The sequence below is a fragment of the Pectinophora gossypiella genome, chromosome 27 (genome assembly GCF_024362695.1).
Source record: "Pectinophora gossypiella chromosome 27, ilPecGoss1.1, whole genome shotgun sequence".
Lineage (NCBI taxonomy): Eukaryota > Metazoa > Arthropoda > Insecta > Lepidoptera > Gelechiidae > Pectinophora > Pectinophora gossypiella.
In genome coordinates this window covers 1,735,030-1,758,186 of record NC_065430.1, presented here as the reverse complement: position 1 = coordinate 1,758,186, position 23,157 = coordinate 1,735,030, and the positions used below count along the sequence as shown (strand labels likewise).

At 39.5% G+C, this 23,157-nt stretch overlaps 1 protein-coding gene across 2 annotated transcripts in view; it reads left to right on the top strand.

Annotated features, from left to right (window-relative positions):
• The window catches only part of LOC126378859 (probable tyrosyl-DNA phosphodiesterase), a 127,821-nt gene that overhangs the window by 795 nt on the left and 103,869 nt on the right, over window positions 1-23,157 (top strand). The window contains exons 3-14 of one of the 2 annotated variants that reach the window (XR_007568148.1): window positions 894-1,041; window positions 1,546-1,814; window positions 2,313-2,492; window positions 3,984-4,086; window positions 4,694-4,816; window positions 5,553-5,648; window positions 6,440-6,610; window positions 11,947-12,115; window positions 13,046-13,148; window positions 14,020-14,119; window positions 15,030-15,240; window positions 17,517-18,211. Coding sequence is in view for 1 of the 2 variants with exons in the window: in XM_050027331.1 (XP_049883288.1) it covers window positions 894-1,041; window positions 1,546-1,814; window positions 2,313-2,492; window positions 3,984-4,086; window positions 4,694-4,816; window positions 5,553-5,648; window positions 6,440-6,610; window positions 11,947-12,115; window positions 13,046-13,148; window positions 14,020-14,119; window positions 15,030-15,240; window positions 17,517-17,639 (1,796 nt within the window). In the remaining variant the exon portion in view is untranslated. Of the gene's footprint in view, window positions 1-893; window positions 1,042-1,545; window positions 1,815-2,312; window positions 2,493-3,983; window positions 4,087-4,693; window positions 4,817-5,552; window positions 5,649-6,439; window positions 6,611-11,946; window positions 12,116-13,045; window positions 13,149-14,019; window positions 14,120-15,029; window positions 15,241-17,516; window positions 18,474-23,157 lie in introns of those variants that run through there. The other variant, XM_050027331.1, reaches the window with a different exon arrangement.

Sequence of the window (23,157 nt, the reverse complement as noted above, 5' to 3'; positions counted from 1 at the left end):
CAACAACGGCCTCTGTGGTCCAGTGGTTGAGCGTTGGACTCACGATCCGGAGGCCCCGGGTTCGAATCCCGGTGGGGACATATCACAAAAATCACTTTGTGATCCCTAGTTTGGTTAGAACATTACAGGCTGATCACCTGATTGTCCGAAAGTAAGATGATCCGTGCTTCGGAAGGCACGTTAAGCCGTTGGTCCCGGTTACTACTTACTGATGTAAGTAAGTAGTCGTTACATGAGTCATGTCAGGGGCCTTTGGCGGCTCAATAGTAACCCTGACACCAGGGTTGATGAGGTTGGTACGTCACCTCACAACCCACACGATAAGAAGAAGAAGCAACACTTTGTTACATTAGGCTAAACCAACAAGTTTACACAGTTCAGTTAGCCTTGGCTTGAACATAGGTTTCGTTAAAAAGTCGGATAACTGTTCAGAGGATTTCAACACCAATTTTGCTTTGAAGACCCAAGTTTTATAGTTCTTGGGATCTAACAGTCCAATTTGTGCTTTACTGGCTTCTACTATCGACTTATTCATGACGAAGTTTTGACAGTTTACAAGTGATGAAAGATTTTTCCCCAAAACTAAAAACCAGACTTTGCGTTACTTTATTTTTCACTTTAAGGAAAATTAAGGAAAATATAAAGTCTCTGCTACCACTTTAATAATTATACTGCAGGGTTTGCAATGGAATCAGTATAATATAATTATCAAAATATGTTTTTCCTTATTAGCTCACTAACTGACATCACACCAATCAACAAAGGTTGCTATGCAATGTATCCATAAAGCCTATGCTAGAAGGTGCTATACAATCTCCTTTTTAACAAAGTTCCCTAAAAAAATTATAGATGGAGCTGTGTATATTTGCCTTTGTTTACTTCTCAATCCACAGTGGAAAATATCCTAGACACCAGTACTGGAGACGACTATGTCATACCAGACCGTCTCAGTCTACAGCGTCACATGATCATAGAACAGTTAGAGGTTATCATTGAGAAACAGCTCTATGAACCGAAGAGGCAGAAAGATGAGTGTACTAGGTATGTTAACACATTCTTTTGGTTTACACGGTTATTATTATAATGTTGTTAATTCTTGTAAATACCATCTAATTTTATTTTAAATTATATCTGTCATTTTCTTATCTGCCGAAAAGGAAAGGGATGGGTAATCGACAAGCAAAAAACAACCATCTAAAAATTTTACATTGGCCAATTACCCGACAGAATTAAGTTGACAGCACACGTCAAACGGTTTGCATTTGATTCGCCCGGGTTATTCATTCATTTACTCATTGTTTCTAAAATTAAGAGCTGTCAAACATTCCGTCCCTTTCCTTTTCGGCGGATAAGAAAATGACAGGTATAACTTAAAGTAAAATTAGGAGGTGTCTGTAGGAATCAGGGCCATTTATACACTATTCTGAAAACTTTACATTTGCCAATAACCCGACAGAATTAAGGATTGGGAATCAAACCTTTACATTGTGAACACTCTAACCACTTCACCATGGAGGCTGTTAATCCCTCATACTTTTGTTTTAGTGCATCGACCACAGAAACCCAGCAACCATCTCAACCATCACAAAAATACGTCGACACGGGAACTATGCCAAAAACTAACAATGAATCGGCTAATATTAAAACAGAAGACAGACTCACAGTCAATAAGAGAGATGAAAGTAGATCTGTAGAGAAAGGGAGAGAAAAGACATCTCCTGCTGGAAAAGAGAGTGAGTTGAAAAGAGACAAAGATAATGAGAGAGATAGGGATATTAGTGGAAGTGGTACTTCATCAGCATCGAAGACCAAAGGTATTATGGATTTATATAAAATTTGACTTTTTATGGATGGAAATGGGTCGTCTGTTGGTTGTGCATGTAACCCTGATTGAAAGGTGCGTGACTTACAGTCATGAGCAATATAATGTACCCACTTTAGGACTCTGTCGCACTAACATATTTGACATATAGTGAGACTTACAGTTGAATTTGTCAGAAAAGTTAATGTGACATGGTACCAAAGTGTATACATATTAATGCTCGTGACCATACATGGTTCGGGTTCGAATCCTGGCCCACTTCTATTTGGATTTGGATTACCAACCTCATCAACCCTTGTGTCAGGGTTACTATTGAGCCGCCAAAGGCCCCCGACATGACTCATGTAACGACTAATAACTTAGATCAGTAAGTAGTAGCCGGGACCAACGGCTTAACGTGCCTTCCGAAGCACGGATTGTCTTACTTTTGGACAATAAGGTGGTCAGCCTGATGCGGAAACTGTCTTCTAACTCCACTTACCTTTCTCAGGAGCAGGCTACGTTCCAATAATTCCGCCCACCCGTCGCGCAGAAGACTTCCTCAAAGTAGTGCGCCCGCGCGGCAAAATGGCTGAGAAACACGCAGCGAGCGCCCCCTACCATATCTTCTATACAACTATTACTGATGCCAAAGAGACGCACAGCCAGCCGTATTCTATCACATTTCTAGGTAAGTTAACATACATATAGATTCTTCTTCTAAAAGAACTCAAAATTTATATAAAAGTAAGTAAAAAAAATTAAAAATTATTTATTTATCAAATAAAGTAAAATTAACACAAGTTAATATCGGGCCCTGCACTAGGGTATCCCCTGTATCGCAGTATGTAAAAATAACTTTATTACCACCTAACCTTTAGACAGATAAACTATACTATACAGGGTGTTAGTGACATCGTAACGAATACTCAGGGGGATGATTCAGACCATGATTCTGAGTTAATATCAAGGGGAATTTTCCATCGCAAAATTCATGTTTTTTTTTTAGTTTTTTAAATTATTTTCAATTCTATACTTTTGCGATATTAACTCAGAATAATGAGCTGAATCATCCCTCTCAATATTCGTTACGATGTCACTAACACACATACAGAAGCCATACAAGTAGGTATGGGTGTTAGTGACACTGTAACGAATACTGAAGGGGATGATTCAGATCATGATTCTGAGTTGATATCAAGTGGAATTTCCTTTCGGAAAAGTCATGATAATTTTAGTGCTTTTTTAAATTATTTTCCGTTCCATACTTTTGCGACGGGAAATTCCTCTTGATATCAACTCAGAATCATGGCCTGAATCATCCCTCAAAGTTTTCGTTACGATGTCACTAACACCCTGTATGTGTATATCTTGTAATACACTTATTTATATAATAAATGATAAGTAGTCTATGTACATATTTAGTAATATTAGTAATAAGTATACATTTCATCATCATCAGCCCATTTTTTTTTTTTATTTATTTTCTTTATATCCTTAATATAAATACATAGTTTGAATGATGCCGTTAAACCACAGAGGTTTGTCTCGGCACCTATTCGTCGCATCAAAACAGTGCACTGTCGTACCGAGTAGGCATAAATGCCAATCAATGCGGCGTACCTCGTATACGAGATTCCCTCTAAAACCAGTTTGTCGCTTACTCGATGCTTCCTATACATCATGTTCTATTAATTGATTGCCTATTGTAACGTCGCATCACGCTCACTTTATCTAGCGGGGTATTAACGTCCCCACTGCTGGGGCACGGGCCTTCCCTATGGATGGATAGGGAGATCGGGCCTTAAACCACCACGTGGGCCCAGTGCGGATTGGTGGTTATTAACGACTGCTAATGCAGCCGGGACCAACGGCTTAACGTGCCTTCCGAAGCACGGAGGAGCTCGAGATGAAAACTTTTTTTTTGTGGTCACCCATCCTATGACCGGCCTTTGTGAAAGTTGCTTTACTTCAACAATCGCAGACCGAGCGCGTTTACCGCTGCGCCACCGAGCTCCTCTACGCCACCGCGCTCCTCCACATTTACCACCGTACAAATAAAAAATAAACCAGGGAATGTCAACTTAAAATACCGAAATGCTCAGCTGAGGCCGAGTCTAGTGGAGGAAGAGTCGAGTGAAAATCTTAGAATAAGGGTGTAAATTATTTCGTCAATTTTCAGAAATCCTGGACTCGAGTTTGGGGGAACTAAAATGTTCGTTGCAAATCAACTTCATGGTGGAAGTAGCTTGGCTGTTGGCGCAGTACTACTTTGCTGGGTACAGGTATGAATATGGACTTTAAAACCCTTTTCTAACAGAAAATATACGATAACATAGCATAGCATAACATAACACAGCATATTATAACGTAACATAGCATAGCATAATATAACATAGCATATCATAACGTAACATAGCATAGCATAACATAACTACAGCCCGGACATTCTATCGTCATCATCAGCCCATTAACGTCCCCACTGCTCGGGCACGGGCCTTCCCTATGGATGGATAGGGAGATCGGGCCTTAAACCATCACGCGGGCCCAGTGCGGATTGATGGTTATTAACGACTGCTAATGCAGCCGGGACCAACGGCTTAACGTGCCTTCCGAAGCACGGAGGAGCTCGAGATGAAATTTTTTTTTTGTGGTCACGTCAGGATTGCACCCGAGCGAAGCCAGGGCGGGTCGCTAGTTAAGGTATAATAATGTGTAGATGCGGGGTGCTACACCTTAACACCAGGTGACAAATCAGCCCACGAGGATGCGTCCTTTTTTATGCTTATTTTTAGGGTTCCGTTGCCAAATGGCAGAACGACGGAACCCTAAAAACGAAACCCTTATGGATTCGCCATGTCTGTCTGTATGTCACAGCCACTTCTTTTTCAGTCAGAAACCCCTGACGATCCTGTACGGCGAGGACTGCTCAGACCTGAAGACCATCAACAGCAAGAAGCCTCATGTGGATGCCCACTACGTGGCCATGCCCACACCTTTCGGGAAGCACCACACGTAAGTCTGTCATTCTTCTTCTATCGTATGAGTTGTGAGGTGGAATAGAATACTTCAGGACCCCGATACCGACCCCGCCGGCGTGGTCGACGATTTCCCTCAATCAGCGCTTATCGCTATCGACCCACTAGACTCAATTAATTCTTTCAAATATTATTCCTCTCAGACGACGCCCTGAGCCCAGGTTCGCGCCCAACTTACACCCTTAGGCCTGTTGTCTTAAACGTTGTACCGGGTGAGAGCCTTCAGCTCCCCATTTGTCCGGCCAAGTAGTTAATGCCATCTGCGGCAAATCTACAATAAGTCACGTCAAAAAAATAGAGGTGGGATACCAACCTCATAAACCCTGGTGTCAGGGTTACTATTCAGCCGCCAAAGGCCCCTGACATGGCTCATGTAACGACTACATACTTACATCAGTAAGTAGTAACCGGGACCAACGGCTTAACGTACCTTCCGAAGCACGGATCATCTTACTTTCGGACAATTAGGTGATCAGCCTGAAATGTCCTAACCAAACTAGGGATCTCAAACAAGCGGCAAAGAAAGAAGGTAGACAGATAAGTCTGCCCGTAGAAAATTATGGATCTACCTACTCCACTCCAAACTCATCAGTCATCCCGTGATCACGGCACTTGCAACAGTTTCGAAATATCGGGAGTCTTATATCCCTGGTTTAAACGCGGTAAAAAACCGTTATTATGTGTTTTAATATATTTTTTTTATTTATCCCCAGTAAGATGATGGTTTTGTGTTATGAAGACGGCTCACTGCGTGTGGTGGTGTCTACCGCCAACCTGTATGTTGATGACTGGGAGAACAGGACGCAGGGGTGAGTTGGCTACCTTCTTCTTGTGAGGGCAATGACCGACCCCATCAACCCCGGTGTCAGTGTTGCCCAGCCAACAGTATAGATAGATAGATAAAATACTTTATTGAGCACAATGGACACAAAATACAGAGATAAGGACAACATATACAGAAAAGCACAACAGGCGGCCTTATTGCGCATGCAGCAATTTCTTCCAGGCAACCTTTGGGTACAGGAAAATTACCATTAATTATTATTATAAATTAATTATTATTAGTATACCGATTGATGTTTGATCTTTAGTTTTTTTTTATAAAATATATGTGTAATTTGTCACTTAAAATTAAAATTACGTATAATTCAAATTCAAATTATTACACAACCGCCCCTCTCGTACCTCGTGTTTGATTATTTTCTATTCCTTTAACAATTTAAATATCGGTTTTATTAATGTCTTGTTCTTCGATGTTCCCTCACTGCTGAGGATCGCGACCACAGGTTATGGTTTTCCACTCGGTTCGGGTATATGCTGCGTGGACCGCCCTCTGTATGCTGCCGCCCACCGTCTTCTTCAGGATGTCAGACCTCGTAGGTGGGCGTGCGTGAGTGCGTGCGTGCGTGCGTGCGTGCGTGAGTGCGTGCGTGCGTGCGTGCGTGAGTGCGTGCGTGCGTGCGTGCGTGCGTGCGTGAGTGCGTGCGTGTGTGCGTGAGTGCGTGCGTGAGTGCGTGCGCGTGTGTTTGTGTGTATTTGTTATAATCAGAATTTAATAATTTATCTTGAACGTAATACACGACCCAATTGTTTGTGTCAGCCTCTGGATGAGCCCCGCGTGCCCCGAGCTGCCTCCGGGTGCTATGCCCCACGACGGGGATTCCCCCACTGGGTTCAAGAAGTCGCTGCTGCGGTACCTGACCCACTACCATATGCCTCAGCTCAGCTACTACGTGGAGAGAGTTAAGAGGTGCAACTTCAGTCATATTAAGTAAGTTATGATTTTTGATGATCAAATCAAATCAATTTATTTGCGAGAACACATTGTCGTGAACCATACATAATCATGTAAGGTCACGAATTATCTGAATTCTGAATCACATTCCAAAACTGAAATGTGTCATAGTTATATGAAATACCTATGGGGCAAAATACCCACAAATGGGCAACGTGCCCACAGCTGTCTAAATATAGGGTAAAAAACCAACGATGTTAGAATATGTGATTAGAATGTTTCATAGTTATATGAATACCTATGGGGCAAAATACCCACAAATGGACAACGTGACCATAGCCGTCTGAATATAGGGTAAAAAGCCCACGATGTTTGAATATGGGGTGAAACCCCGCGAATGGCCTCCAACCGCCCCTTACAGCCATCCCTGTCCACCTGATTGCCTTGATAAATTCATCTGATTACCTGATAAATCACCACAACGATATTACCTACTGCAATGTTTTACTGTTTGTTTTACTATCCGTTTTACTGTTTACTGTCTGTTGTTCTCTTTATCGATTTGTATCGGATAATACAAATATAGCATAACTGATATCTAAGTAATTAGGAAAATATATAAGTATTATAAGACTTAACTGAATATTCTTCCTGCACATCGACAGGAAGTCTGATAAAACTGTTGTTGATTGTTATACCTGAAAACACACTGTTTCTTCTCTAATCTGTTTCTGAATAATCTGAATATTCTTTGATTTCTGTTCTCTCCTCTTAATGCAATTTCATTTGTTCCTTTGTCGATTTATACCAAATAATACAAGTACCTATAGCATAACTGATATCTAAGTAATTAGGAAAATATATAAGTATTATTAGACTTAACTTGGGGGAGACCTATGCCCAGCAGTGGGCGTCGTACGGCTGATGATGATGATAAGACTTAACTGAATATTCTTCCTGCGCATCGACAGGAAGTCTGATAAAACTGTTGTTGATTGTTATATCTGAAAATACACTGTTATTTCTGCTCTGATCTGTTTCTGAATAATCTGAATGTTCACTGATTTCTGTTCTCTGTTCTAATGCGCCTTCTTTTGTTCTCTGAAAATTATTTAGTTTTTTCGTAATGACAGCCCGCCAAAAAGCATCAACTTTTTTCTGGCCAGTGTTATTATGACATATATAACCTACAAATCGATTACTCACTCGAGTAAAAATAAAATCGATATGATGCATTTTAATATTATTATGAATTTGATTATTTAAATTCGAGAACTGATTACAGTTCGAGACACTGCCCCGACGCAAGAATTATGAAATACACATGTGTTATGATTAAGTTCAGCATTCTAAACCCTGCTGTAGATTTTGAGTAGACTGTTCAATTTGCTGCACTATGTTCTGAACAGCTTGATAAGCAGTTTGTTGACTTAGACTCAAACTCTGTTTCATTGCTATGTCCTGTTAATTTAGCTGAAGCTGTTGTTGATTATGAAACAACGCACTGAATCAAAATTTTGCTGATGTTTTCAATAAACGTAAGCAGATACGTCTATTCTGGATAACTGAAAAGTATCAGTAATATAACAACTTAATATATCTAATATCACAACTTTCTCCAGATGATGTTAGCATGTTTGGTTTGTGCTGACAAATAACGACTGAAAAAGGACTAAAAATTTGAGCTATTCCAATTTGTTGCTACTGGAGGTACAGCTTAATAGAGGGCAATTAGGCTCTCACCTGAATATCCTGATCTGCGACTGAAGAGGTCGAGGCTGCTGATATCATCGACAGCTCCCTGATATGCGTCAGCGTATAGTTTACCTCTTTGAACTCTTGATTAATGTTCTCCCAACTCCCGAAGCTCGTCAACAAGGAAGAACTCTTAATTGTACTGAATAATAACCTGGAAGGCATCCACTAGCTGTGGATAATGACGCCTGGATTGCTTCTGCGCCACTGATAGCACGATTGTTGATTTATGTTCTATAACTGTTGCATATGAATTGGTTAATATACGATATTTATTTGAAAACTTGGTCTTAACTTTTAGCAAATGGTTGGTATTCATTCTAATAACAATACTTACTGACTATTTCGAATATGTTTACACTGAATTTTTGCAATATAAATTGAAGTAAAACATAATAAAATTTGTACCCCAAAAACATAAAATCAATGAATTAATACTTTTCGAAACTCTTAAATGAACTGACTTACAACAAACTTAACAACTCAATTCAACTGATCTGATTTCTGATTTGTTGATAACTGGTATAGTCAATCTGATTTAATGTTGATAACTGGTATACTCAATCTGATTTAATGTTGATAACTGGTATAGTCAATCTGATTTAATGTTGATAACTGGTATACTCAATCTGATTTAATGTTGATAACTGGTATAGTCGATCTGATTTAATGTTGATAACTAACATGGTCAATCCAATTTGATGTTCATAACTGTTATGGTCAACAGTTACATGGTCTATCCGATTTGATGTCGATAACATTAACAACTGGCTTCGTCCTTCTGATTTATCAACTGATTTGGTTGATCTGATTCGCAAATAATCTGGTCAATCTGCTTTGACAACTGATTTGGTCCATCTCATTTAACTACTTATTATTGGCCCATCTGATTTGAGTCAACCGATTTAACAACTGTTATTGGCCCATCTGATTTAAGTCAACATTATTGGCCCATCTGATTTGAGTCAATTGATTTAACAACTGAATTGGTCCATCTAATTAGGTCCATCTGATTTGATGTCAACTATTCTGTATCTACTGATTTCGTACTGAGTATCATAACACTAAATTACATGTTCAAGATATCCCAGCATCTCCACCATGTCGTGAACCATACATAATCATGTAAGGTCACGAATTATCTGAATTCTGAATCACATTCCAAAACTGAAATGTGTCATAGTTATATGAAATACCTATGGGGCAAAATACCCACAAATGGGCAACGTGCCCACAGCTGTCTAAATATAGGGTAAAAAACCAACGATGTTAGAATATGTGATTAGAATGTTTCATAGTTATATGAATACCTATGGGGCAAAATACCCACAAATGGACAACGTGACCATAGCCGTCTGAATATAGGGTAAAAAGCCCACGATGTTTGAATATGGGGTGAAACCCCGCGAATGGCCTCCAACCGCCCCTTACAGCCATCCCTGTCCACCTGATTGCCTTGATAAATTCATCTGATTACCTGATAAATCACCACAACGATATTACCTACTGCAATGTTTTACTGTTTGTTTTACTATCCGTTTTACTGTTTACTGTCTGTTGTTCTCTTTATCGATTTGTATCGGATAATACAAATATAGCATAACTGATATCTAAGTAATTAGGAAAATATATAAGTATTATAAGACTTAACTGAATATTCTTCCTGCACATCGACAGGAAGTCTGATAAAACTGTTGTTGATTGTTATACCTGAAAACACACTGTTTCTTCTCTAATCTGTTTCTGAATAATCTGAATATTCTTTGATTTCTGTTCTCTCCTCTTAATGCAATTTCATTTGTTCCTTTGTCGATTTATACCAAATAATACAAGTACCTATAGCATAACTGATATCTAAGTAATTAGGAAAATATATAAGTATTATTAGACTTAACTTGGGGGAGACCTATGCCCAGCAGTGGGCGTCGTACGGCTGATGATGATGATAAGACTTAACTGAATATTCTTCCTGCGCATCGACAGGAAGTCTGATAAAACTGTTGTTGATTGTTATATCTGAAAATACACTGTTATTTCTGCTCTGATCTGTTTCTGAATAATCTGAATGTTCACTGATTTCTGTTCTCTGTTCTAATGCGCCTTCTTTTGTTCTCTGAAAATTATTTAGTTTTTTCGTAATGACAGCCCGCCAAAAAGCATCAACTTTTTTCTGGCCAGTGTTATTATGACATATATAACCTACAAATCGATTACTCACTCGAGTAAAAATAAAATCGATATGATGCATTTTAATATTATTATGAATTTGATTATTTAAATTCGAGAACTGATTACAGTTCGAGACACACATAGAATACAAAAAAGGTGGCAAAATAATTTAAGTAACAATGTTGTGATGTGTTCGGCCTGCATGCAGGCGTACAAATATACATAAAAAAAAGAAATGGTAAGAAAATTATTGAAAATATACTTATTATTAAAAAATTACAATATTAATTATAATATGATGAATTCATTTTTGACAAAAACACAATTTCGTAGGTGTGTGACCTAACCTGCATTGGGCTGGTTTTCCCTTCGGGTTGGAAGGTCAGACAGGCAGTCGCTTCTGTAAAAAACCGGACCTGTCAAATCTTCAGGTTAGGTAAGCGGACCCTGTGAGAAACGCGATAACGCTAGGGGGATGATGATGAATGCAATTTTGTTAAAAATATTCAAATTCATAAATATCTTTATTCAGTTGTTAACACTTCATTTTTTACATAACGAACGTCTCATCCGCCTAAAACTACTGCAGCTTCTCACAACCTGTATAGCTGGGGTTTTACCAACTGAATAACATTTTGAATTAGAGTAAGAAGAGGAGATTAGAGTTTGTCCTCTTGAGGGATTGCTATACAGGGTGTTAGTGACATTGTAACGAATACTGAGGGGGATGATTCCGACCATTATTCTGAGTTGATATGAAGTGGAATAATAATTGTCCGTCGCAAAAATATGGAACGGAAAATAATTTAAAAAAACACTTAAAACATAAATTTTCCGACAGGAAACTCCACTTGATATCAACTCAGAATCATGGTCTGAATCATCTCCCTCAGTATTCGTTACGATGTCACTAACATCTTATCTACTTGTATGTACTTGTATAGGGTGTAAGTGACATCGTAACAAATACTGACGGGGATGATTCAGCTATAAATAAATAAATAAATAAATTTATTTCACACAACAACAACAATTTACATATTTTTAAACATTACATTAATAATAATATAATTAAAATATAATTATTAAAATTAAAATTAATAATAATAAAAAAAATATAATTTTGTTGGTGGCTATTTAAAAGCAGAAGGTAACCCTGTCTCTCAAACTAGGAGACCTGTATCTTGAGAGGCAGTGTTCAGTTTTTACAGTTTTTAAAAATAGCATTGAGTGGAACTATATAATTTATATCCGAAATAGTCCAAGTGCTCGAACAACAAAAATATGCATATACCTAAACTAATTTGTGTCTAGGTGTGTATGATGTTATATGTGCTCATTCATTATTCAAATTCCACTTGACATTAACCCAGAATCATGATCTGAATCATCCCCCTCAGTATTCGTTACGATGTCACTAACACCCTGTATACATTTGTTCTTCCCAGCGTCTTCCTGGTAGCAACAGCACCTGGCGGCCATTTCGACGATGATTGGGGCCTCAAACGCGTCGGGTCCCTACTGCGACAGCACTGCTGTATACCCCCCGAGGAGACCAGACAGTGGCCACTTGTGGCACAGGCTAGCAGCATTGGGAGTTATGGCAAAGAACCCAAGGTTAGTCTGGACAATTTCATCCCATAAGCATGACAATATCCCGCCTGTGTCTCCGGGGCAGAATTGTGTAGTGTACAGTCATGAGCAATATAATGTACCCACTTTATTAATTGGTATTAATCTTTCGAACGCCGGAACGCGGATCTCGACCAGACACAATGTAAAATCTATTGTGTCTGGTATCTCGGCATATGAGAGGTTAATAAACCAATCTCAGCTTTGACACGGCACTCAAGATCATGTCAATGTGACAGTTCTCATATAAAAACAGGGACTTGAGCATAATCTTGAGGGCAGTCTCAGCTGAGATTAGTTTATTAATACCACCCTAGGACTCTATCGCACTCACACATTTGACATTTAGTGAGACTTACAGTTGAATTTGTCAAAAAAGTTAATGTGACATGGTACCAAAGTGTATACATATTAATGCTCGTGACCGTACAGGGTGTTAGTGCATCGTAACAAAAACTTTGAGGCATGATTCAGACCTTTATTATGAGTTGGTATCAAGTGGAATTTTCCATCGCTTTCTTCTATCGCGTGGGTTGTGAGGTGAATTACCAACCTCATCAACCCTGGTGTCAGGGTTATTATTGAGCCGCCAAAGGCCCCTGGTATGGCTCATGTAACGACTACTTACTTACATCAGTAAGTTGTAACCGGGACCAACGGATTAACGTGGCTTCCGAAGCACGGATCACCTTACTTTTTGGACAATCAGGTGATCAGCCTGTAATGTCCTAAGCAGACTAGGGATCACAATGTAATTTTTGTGATATGTCCCTACCGGGATTCGAACCCGGGACCTCCGGATCGTGAGCACAACGCTCAATCACTGGTGGAGGTCGTTAAAAATAATAAAAAAAAAACACAAAATAAATCATGCATTTTGCGACGGAAAGTTATACACCTCCTACTCGTCCCCAGCTCTGGCTGACAGGTGACTTCCTCCACCACTTCACCAGGATCAGGAACCAGTCACAGATGCTGTCCACACCTCCTGAACTGAAGCTCATCTACCCTTCATTAGGTTTGTACATGAGACTCACCACAGAAAATAGAAACTAGGGAGATATAACACAGCATCATCACTAATTTAAGAGTCACGCTCTTGTAGCATCCTCCATGCTACTTTTTTAAGGAAAAATAGGGCTGTGACAAATCCAGTATTAGAGAGCACGGCCAGAGCTAAACAGTATAATATACAGGGTGTTAGTGACATCGTAACGAATACTCAGAGGGATGATTCAGACCATGATTTTGAGTTAATATCAAGTGGAATTTTCCGTCGCAAAATTCATGTTATTTTTTGTTTTTTTTTTAAATTATTTTCAATTATATACTTTTGCAACAAAAAAATCCACTTGATATTAACTCAGAATAATCAGCTGAATCATCCCTCTCAGTATTCGTTACGATGTCACTTACACCCCATACAAGTACATACAGTAGCCATACAAGTAGGTATGGGTGTTAGTGACACTGTAACGAATACTGAAGGGGATGATTCAGACCATGATTCTGAGTTGATATCAAGTGGAATTTCCTGTCGGAGAAGTCATGAAAATTTTAGAGCTTATTTAAATTATTTTCCGTTCCATACTTTTGCGACGGAAAATTCCACTTGATATCAACTCAGAATTATGGCCTGAATCATCCCTCAAAGTTTTCGTTACGATGTCATTAACACCCTGTATTGATGTTGTTCTTATGAAGGTCGGGGATGCAATGAATAAAAAAAAAGTAAAATGAAAGGAAATGCGGAATGGAATGAGAATTTCGTAATTTAAAATGATTGAAGGTCAGAACGAAAGGCCAGTATGTGCAGAGTTTGTACTCTGCTACAGTACCATGTACAATACCACGTTTTAAGCAAATAAATGATTATGATTGTGTGTCAGAGAATGTCCGCCAGTCCCACGACGGGCTGCTGGGCGGCGGCTGCCTGCCCTACGGTGCGGATGCCCATGCCAAACAGACATGGCTGAACAACTACTTATTGTAAGTAATTCTAGTTGAAGTATTCAAAAACGGCCTTCGTGGTCCAGTGGTTGAGCGTTGGGCTCACGATCCGGAGGTCCCGGGGTCGAATCCCGGTGGGGACATATCCCAAAAATCACTTTGTGATCCCTAGTTTACCAACCTCATCAACCTTGGTGTCATGGTTATTATTGAGCCGCCAAAGGCCCCTGATATGGCGCATGACGCAGACACTACTAACCTACATCAATAAGTATTAACCGGTGCCAACGGCTTGACGTGTCTTTCGAAGCACGTATCATCTTACTTTCGGACAATCAGGTGATCAGCCTGTAATGTCCTAACCAAACTAGGGATCACAAAATGAATTTGTGATATCTCTCCACCGTAATCGAACCCGGGGTCTCCGGACCGTGAGCCCGACGCTCAACCACTGGACCACGGAGGTCGTAGTGAGAAATGTTAACTAATGACTAATAGCAATATTGCTTTTTTACATGAATTGATTCAATGTGACCTTTTTAACAACCCCCCCCATCTTCCAAATTCAAAACTGTTATATTGACCTTCAACAAGTTTATCCATGATAATTCATCATCATCATCATCAGCCCATTAACGTCCCCACTGCTGGGGCACGGGCCTTCCCTATGGATGGATAGGGAGTTCGGGCCTTAAACCACCACGCGGGCCCAGTGCGGATTGATGGTTATTAACGACTGCTAATGCAGCCGGGACCAACGGCTTAACGTGCCTTCCGAAGCACGGAGGAGCTCGAGATGAAAACTTTTTTTTTGTGGTCACCCATCCTATGACTGGCCTTTGCGAATGTTGCTTAACTTCAACAATCGCAGACCGAGCGCGTTTACCGCTGCGCCACCGAGCTCCATGATAATTACGTTGAATAAATGATTCTGATTTCTGATCGACAGCCAATGGAAGGCCACATCATCACACAGGAACCGCGCGATGCCACATATCAAATCTTACACGCGCATCAACAAAGACGCATCACTCGCCGCCTTCTACCTGCTGACGTCAGCCAACGTCAGTAAAGCAGCTTGGGGACAAATTAATAAAGGAAACGCTGCCTTAAGGACAATGAGTTACGAGGCCGGAGTGCTGTTTCTACCGAAATTTGTCGTAAGTACCTTATATTCTATATAATAGAGCAATCCGGAGCAAAATATCGTGATCCGAAGCAAAGTAATTAAATTCCGAAGCCAAATAATGAGAGTCCGAAGCAAAATAATGAAATCCGAAGCCAAATAATGAGAGTCCGAAGCAATATAATGACATCCGAAGCCAAATAATGAGAGTCCGAAGCAAAATAATGAAATCCGAAGCAATATAATGAAATCCGAAGCAAAATAATGAGATCCGAAGTACAATAATTGATAGATTAATAACTGTAAGTGGGAAACATATACAAACATTACTTTAAATTTTAATTTTATAGCATTACGATATATGTACTATTGGTATATTTATTTGAAAAAGTAAAATTAATTCTGTCGGGTTATTGGCCAATATAACATTTTAGAAAGATTTTTTAAGGGTGGTATTAATAAACTAATCTCAGCTTCGAGACTGCCCTCAAGATCACGTCAATGTGACAGTTCTCATATAAAAACAGACACTTGAACATGATTTTGACGGCAATCTCAGCTGAGATTCGTTTATAAATACCACCCTAAATTTCTTACTAAAATGTTCAATTTTTATGCCTATCGATTACCCGCCGCTTTCCTATTCGGCGGATAAGAAAATGACAGGTATAACTTAAAATAAAATTAGATGGTGTTTACAGGAATTAGCACCATTAAACAACACAAAAAAAAAAGTTTTCATCTCGAACTGCTCCGTGCTTCGGAAGGCACGTTAAGCCGTTGGTCCCGGCTGCATTAGCAGTCGTTAATAACCACCAACCCGCACTGGGCCCGCGTGGTGGTTTAAGGCCCGATCTCCCTATCCATCCATAGGGAAGGCCCGTGCCCCAGCAGTGGGGACGTTAATGGGCTGATGATGATGAACTTAAAATAGACTGAGATGGTGGATACCGGAATCAGCACCAATGTATAACACGTTACACATTAGGAAATCGACTGATAACAGCGATGTAACAGTAAATCGATATCGAACGGAAGCATCGGCTATTATACAGGCGAATATCGATTCTAATTGGTCTCCGCTTCACCTTCTATTGCAGAAATAACTATAACTTTCACGGAAAGAAAGTTACATAACATAAAATGCAAAACATTATCCCAATGAGGGATTTTCCAGGGTCATCGTTGGCCCCGATTCCTGCAGACACTGTAGGTTCAAAGATTCTTTATTCTCATTAAGACATGAAATAAGTCACTTACATGAGAACAGATTACAATAAAATAAATACTAATGTTCGCTCGTACAGAAAATTCACAGTTAACTTCACAACTCACCACACTTAATTTATTTTACATTAAATTACATTCCCATCACGATCCCTCCAAAAACAAGTTATGGTTGATATTCAATAATATATTTAAAGATTCGATATTTTTTATATGTGAAGGTAAGTTTTTAAAAAGTTGTGCGCCCTCGTAAGTTATCACTGTCATTTTCTTATCCGCCGAAAAGGAAAGGGACGGATGATTGATAGTTCTTAATTTTGAGGAAGAATGAGCAAATGAATGAATAACCCGGGCGTGTTAAAAAGATATTTCGCTGGTATGCATACCGTTTGACGTGTGCTGTCAACATAATTCTGTCGGGTTATTGGCCAATGTAAAATTTTTAGACGGTTGTTTTAGATTTGTGCTTAAAATTGAGGTCTTTCCCATAAATTTTATGCTTGTCGATTACTCGTCCCTTTCTTTTTCGGCGAATAAGATAATTTTATTTTATTTAATTATAATGACAGATATAACTTAAAATAAAATTAGATGGTGTTTACAGGAATCAGCACCATTATCAAATTTGTATTCAGTAATTGTATAGTATTGTAAGTAATTGTACCTAAATTTATGTACAATAAAAATATTTACTTAATTAATATTATCTTAAAAAAAATTACATAGTAAAACTAATTGGAACAGCCGTCTTACTATTCAGTAAGTGTATTGGGAAGGAAATTCCCAGTAGTTCAACTGGTAAGATATAAGGTAAGGTACTCGGTAGGACTACTGGGAATAGGGGACATTTTTTTCCTTATCTTTGATTATATTTATTTATTAAGGTACATCAACAGCAGTATTTATATTTATACATTGTTTTAAGTTTACGCGGTTATTATCATAATTAAAACACATTAGTTATCAGTCATCCCGTGATCATGGCACTTGCAACAGTGTCGAAATATCGGGAGTCATATCCCTACTTTAAACGCGGTAAGAACCCGTTATTATGTGTTTTAATTATATTTATATTTGTTCCAGATAAACGCAGATTTCTTCCAGTTGGACCCTAACGCCAGCGACCGTCTGGTCGTTCCTTACGACCTTCCTCCCACCAAGTATACTCCTGACATGACACCCTGGGTACAGGACTACTTACGATGATGATGAGGAGATTTCCAGTATGTGCAGTGATTTTAGTTCTTGCAGTTTCGAAGAGATGGCGTTCAAATCACTTTTGGAAGTTCATACAAGCAAATAGATGTAAAATAGTATTGCCGCTCGATAGCGCCCTATCGATAGTTTTCGATCGAACTATCGATAGTTTATCAAAAAAACGATAGTATCGATAACGATAGTATCAACTCTATCCATAGTATCGATAGTATCGATTGCTAATTTTTAGCGATACTATTGATAAGTAACGATACTATCGATAGTTTTGTACGATAGCTTGCGCAATATCGAAGAGCGATACTATCGATAGTATCGATACTATCGATAGTTAAAAGATGAAAAACTATAGATAGTATCGATACTATCGTTGCTTATCATTGGTATCGCCAAAAAAGAGCTATCGATAGTATCCTACCGATAGACCTATCGGTTGGGTAGATGATTTTGGCTGTTTACTATCGATAGTAAAACTATCGATTTTTCGGCAACACTAATGTAAAATACGCTACTTGTCAACCTAATCAAATGAGATTTGTTTTTGGTTTTCCCCGAAGGGTAAGGTAAAGGGACCCATACAGCCATGTCTTATTTTTTTTTCTTGATGATTAATGAAATGATGAAAGGTGATGACGATGAATGATGAAACCTAAGCCCCCACTCTCGGAGCAGACTCCTACTCCGAACCCCAAACGAATTAACTCAAAAGTCCGCATAAACTTTCGAGTTAGAAAGCGGCTTGTTGGCACGAAGCGAAAATAGATAGGTACACTTTGTTTATTGAATATTAAATAATCATCATTATCATCATCAGCCCATTAACGTCCCCACTGCTGGGGCATGGGCCTTCCCTATGGATGGATAGGGAGATAGGGCCTTAAACCATCACGCGGGCCCAGTGCGGATTGATGGTTATTAACGGTTGATTTATGGTTGGTTGATGGTTGCTAATGCAGCCGGGACCAACGGCTTAACGCGCCTTCCGAAGCACGGAGGAGCTCGAGAAAATAAAACAAAATAATAAGAAAAAATAATACTAGATAGACGAAACATCTGCCCTATTTTGTAGGCAACAGATACATACCTGCTTGCTAAGCGTATCGCCAAGTGTATCGAGTCATACACTTGCGTCATACACGTCACACACGCGAACCAAACTCATTCACACACGATTATAGATGTAAAACAACCGATTTAAAACGTTTTAAACCAAATGTTGAATTCGGTTTTAAAGGGCTTTTTTTGTTTTAAACGAATTGGTTTAATTCAAATTCAAATAATTTATTTTCAGACCATCATAACGTCCATAGAAAAAAAAATAATAATAAACAATAAATAAGTACAAAAATTGTTAAAAAATAAAAAGTAAAAATACATAAAAAAATTTAGAGGAGCTCGGTGGCGCAGCGGTTAACGCGCTCGGTCTGCGATTGTTGAAGTTAAGCAACTTTCGCAAAGGCCGGTCATAGGATGGGTGACCACAAAAAAAAAAGTTTTCATTCTGAGCTCCTCCGTGCTTCGGAAGGCACGTTAAGCCGTTGGTCCCGGCTGCATTCGTTAATAACCATCAATCCGCACTGGGCCCGCGTGATGGTTTAAGGCCCGATCTCCCTATCCATCCATAGGGAAGGCCCGTGCCCCAACAGTGGGGACGTTAATGGGCTGATAATGAGACATAAAAATTATAAACTTGAAATTAAAATTAAAAATCAAGATTAAAATTAACGTCACAATCAAAATTAAAATTAAAATCATAAAAAAAAACTAAAATAAAATGGTTTAAATGGTTTTAAACCGGCCTTTCATCTACATTCATGACCCCTCCTGGGAGACAGGCTGGGTCTTCTTCTTATCGTGTCGATGGCAAACTAAATAGTATCGCCCCAAAACTTGGCAACAAGTATGGCGCTATCTGCAGCGCTCATCAGATCCTCCTGCGTACAGGTGTTCGGGCACGCAGGACACGATGTAAGATGTTCCATCGTTTGGGGAACAGTGCCGCACTTGCACTTTAAGTCCGAGGCATCCGAGAAACCCCACCTGAACAAATTGTCCTTACTTCGGCCCACCTGAGTCCGAAGTCTATTTAGAGAGTTCCAGGTAAGCCAAGGCAAATCAAGACCTGGCGGAGGTCTCTCGGACGGCGAAACAAAAGGTTTTGGGAGGTGTACCCGTTCCTGCCAGATTGGGTCATGAGTGGTCACTCAAATTCAAATTCAAGTTCAAAAATAACTTTATTTAGTAGGTAACATAGTTACACTTTGAATCGTCAATTTTACATAACGAACGTCTCATCCGCCTAAAACTACTGCAGCTTCTCACAACCTGTATAGCCTTTTCGTCACTGCCTAACCTTTTCGGGATCTAGGCGTGATGTTATGTTATGTTAATGTTATTTAATAAGCGCTGTGAATGTTATAACAATTATTACATTTTTACAGTTTCCTGCATGCTGTAACTTATTTTAAGACATAATTATGTTATGATTATAATAAATATTTTGAATAAATACTTTTTTGTATGTTTTTATTTGACGTGTCTTATTGTAGATTTGCCGCAATTGGCATTAACTACTTGGCCAAAATGGTCGCAGGTTCGATTCCAAGCACGGGTCCAAATCAAACCTCGGGTTGGAAGGTCAGACAGGCAGTCGCTTCTGTAAACTTCAGGACCCCGATACCGACCCCGCCGGCGTGGTCGACGACTTCCCTCAATCAGCGCTTATCGCTATCAACCCACTAGGCTCGATTAATTCTTTCAAATATTTTTTCCTCTCAGACGACGCCCTGAGCCGAGGTTCGCGCCCAACTGGGCACCCTCAGGCCTGTTGTCTTAAACGTTGTACCAGGTAGCGCGCTCCCCATTTGTCCGACCAAGTAGTTAATGCCACCTGCGGCAAATCTACAATAAGTCACGCAAAAATATAAATATAATGTTTATATCAAAAACGGATCTGTCAGGTTGAGCAGACCCTGTGAGAAACGGGAACGCTAAGAAGATGATGACCTACAGGCCAAAACACGGTAAATTTGAAGAGTAACTTTGTCGTCGTCTATCGTGTGGGTAGTGAGGTGAATTACCAACCACACCAACCCTGGTGTCAGGGTTACTATTGAGCCGCCAAAGGCCCCTGACATGGCTCACGTAACGACTACTCACTTACTTACATCAGTAAGTAGTAACCGGTACCAACGGCTTAACGTGCCTTCCGAAGCACGGATCATCTTACTTTTATACAATCAGGTGATCAGTCTGTAATTTCCTAACAAAAGTAGGGATCACGCTGAGGGCTCTCACCCGGTACAAAATTTAAGACAACGGGCCTCGGCTCAGGGCGTCGTCTGAGAGGAAGAAATAATTGAATAAAAATAATCGCTGAATGAGGGAAATCGTCGACCACGCCGGCCAGGTCGGTATTGGGTTCTGAAGTGTTTGGTGTCGCGAGCTGATTGGCCGCCTCTATGGCTAGATTAATCGGGTCGTCGGGATCGTATATTACGTCCTTCGGACGCCGATACTTTTCAGTACCGTCCCTGAGAGGGATGTATTCGGAAGCCTCAACTACCAGAGGATTTGGGTGGTGCGGAGCAGAATCGAAAAAACGTTTCTAAGCTAGTGAGGGTGCCCAGATGGGCGCGAACTAGAGTTAGGGCGGCACCTAGTGATCACAATGTGATTTTTGTGATATATCCCCCCTGGATTAGAATCCGGGACCTCCGGGTGAGCCAAATGCAAAAAAACTGGACCATATAGGCCTGGTATTTATTTACTTATTTATCGACCGAGAAGGACTTACGATGACCAAATTGGAGATGTTATTAGAAAAGGTACGATCTACTCTGAACCGGCGTGCGTGTTTGAAGCGATTGATGAATGTGGAGGAAGCAAGAGAAGTGTGTCAGGATCGAAGCAAATGGAATTCTATAGTCTCTGCTTACCCCGGTGGGGAATAGGCGTGAGTTTATGTATGTATGTATGTTACTTATTGGTCGGACTTTAACCTTTCGTAAAAGTAATATATGTATCAACTTCCTCTTTGTTTAACTCGGTTGATTTCTGCCCCAAATACCATGAAATCGGTTGCAATTTACCCCTTAGTACACGAAGTAGTGATGTCAAACTATCGATAGTTTGGCTATCGACACGATTATCGAGTTTGAGTATCGATAGTTTGGGTCGAATCCCAGCGTGGGCCTACAGCAATGATTTTTAATTTTGTTTTGGTATTCATATTTGGATTATAAATGATTACACGTGCTCTGTGATAAAGGAAAACATCGTGAGGAAACCCACATTCCCGAGAAATGCGTTTCGGAAGTAAGTATGTGACCTAACCTGTATTGGGCTGGTTTTCCCTTCGCGGGTTGGAAGGTCAAACAGGCAGTCGCTTCTGTAAAACATCGGACCTGTCAAATCGTCAGGTTAGGTAAATTCTTTCTTTATCGTACACATAACACATCATTTTTTCATTTATTTTGATGCAATAAAGTATTTTTGTATTTGTATAACAAGGAAAAACCAAACAATGAAAACATAGTTTTAAGTTTATGCGGTTATTATCATAATTAAAAAAAAATCACATAATAACGGATTCTTACCGCGTTTAAAATCATCCCGTGATCATGGCACTTGCTACAACGCGGTAAGAACCCGTTATTAGAAAACATAGGTAATAATACAAAAGGTGGGTAGATTTGTTCATGTAATATCATATTGTACGCGTATGTAAGTACGTCTATAGTATTATACACTGCATGTCTCCTTGTCACGTAGATCAGCTGGAAGAAATCTCTTTCTAAGAGATAAGCTTACCTGTACTATCTGATTTCTTTGTAAGTTTCTTTTGTCTGTTTTATTATGTACAAATAAATAATTAGGTAAATAAATAAAAGGTGGGGTACCTAAACGGACCCCGTAAAAACGAGAAAACGATAGGGAGGTGACTGTTTTTAATGATTTTTGGTTCCTTTGTTTTTTTTTTTGACGTGACTTATAATAGATTTGCAGATGGCGTTAACTACTTGGCCGGACAATTGGGGAGCACTGAGGGCTCTCGCCCGGTACAAAATTTACGACAACAGGCCTGAGGGTGCCCAGTGGGGCTGATTTTTGGTTGCAAACTATCGACAGTTTGTCGATAATAAACTATCGATAACTATTGCCCATCACTAGCGCGAAGGGTGACTGAAAATACCGGTATTTCTCCGGTCCAGTTGCTGGCAGTCCACGTTGCCACACCCGTATTTAAACGGAAGGTTTCACAACACGCCGACAGTTGAGTGTTGCAGTTTGTGTGTGAAAGAATAACATTGTGTGTTAACATGAGGGTAGGTGGACATTTTGAATTTTTATTAAGTAATTTTTATGCGAAACTGGATGAAAGAAAGTTTGAAAAGAATCATGTGTTTAAAAAGTATATATAATTCAAATATATACTTACAGATAAATAGAAAATAAATAATTAAATTAATAAATTGCAATATTATGAAGAGTTGAATAAAAGTTAAAT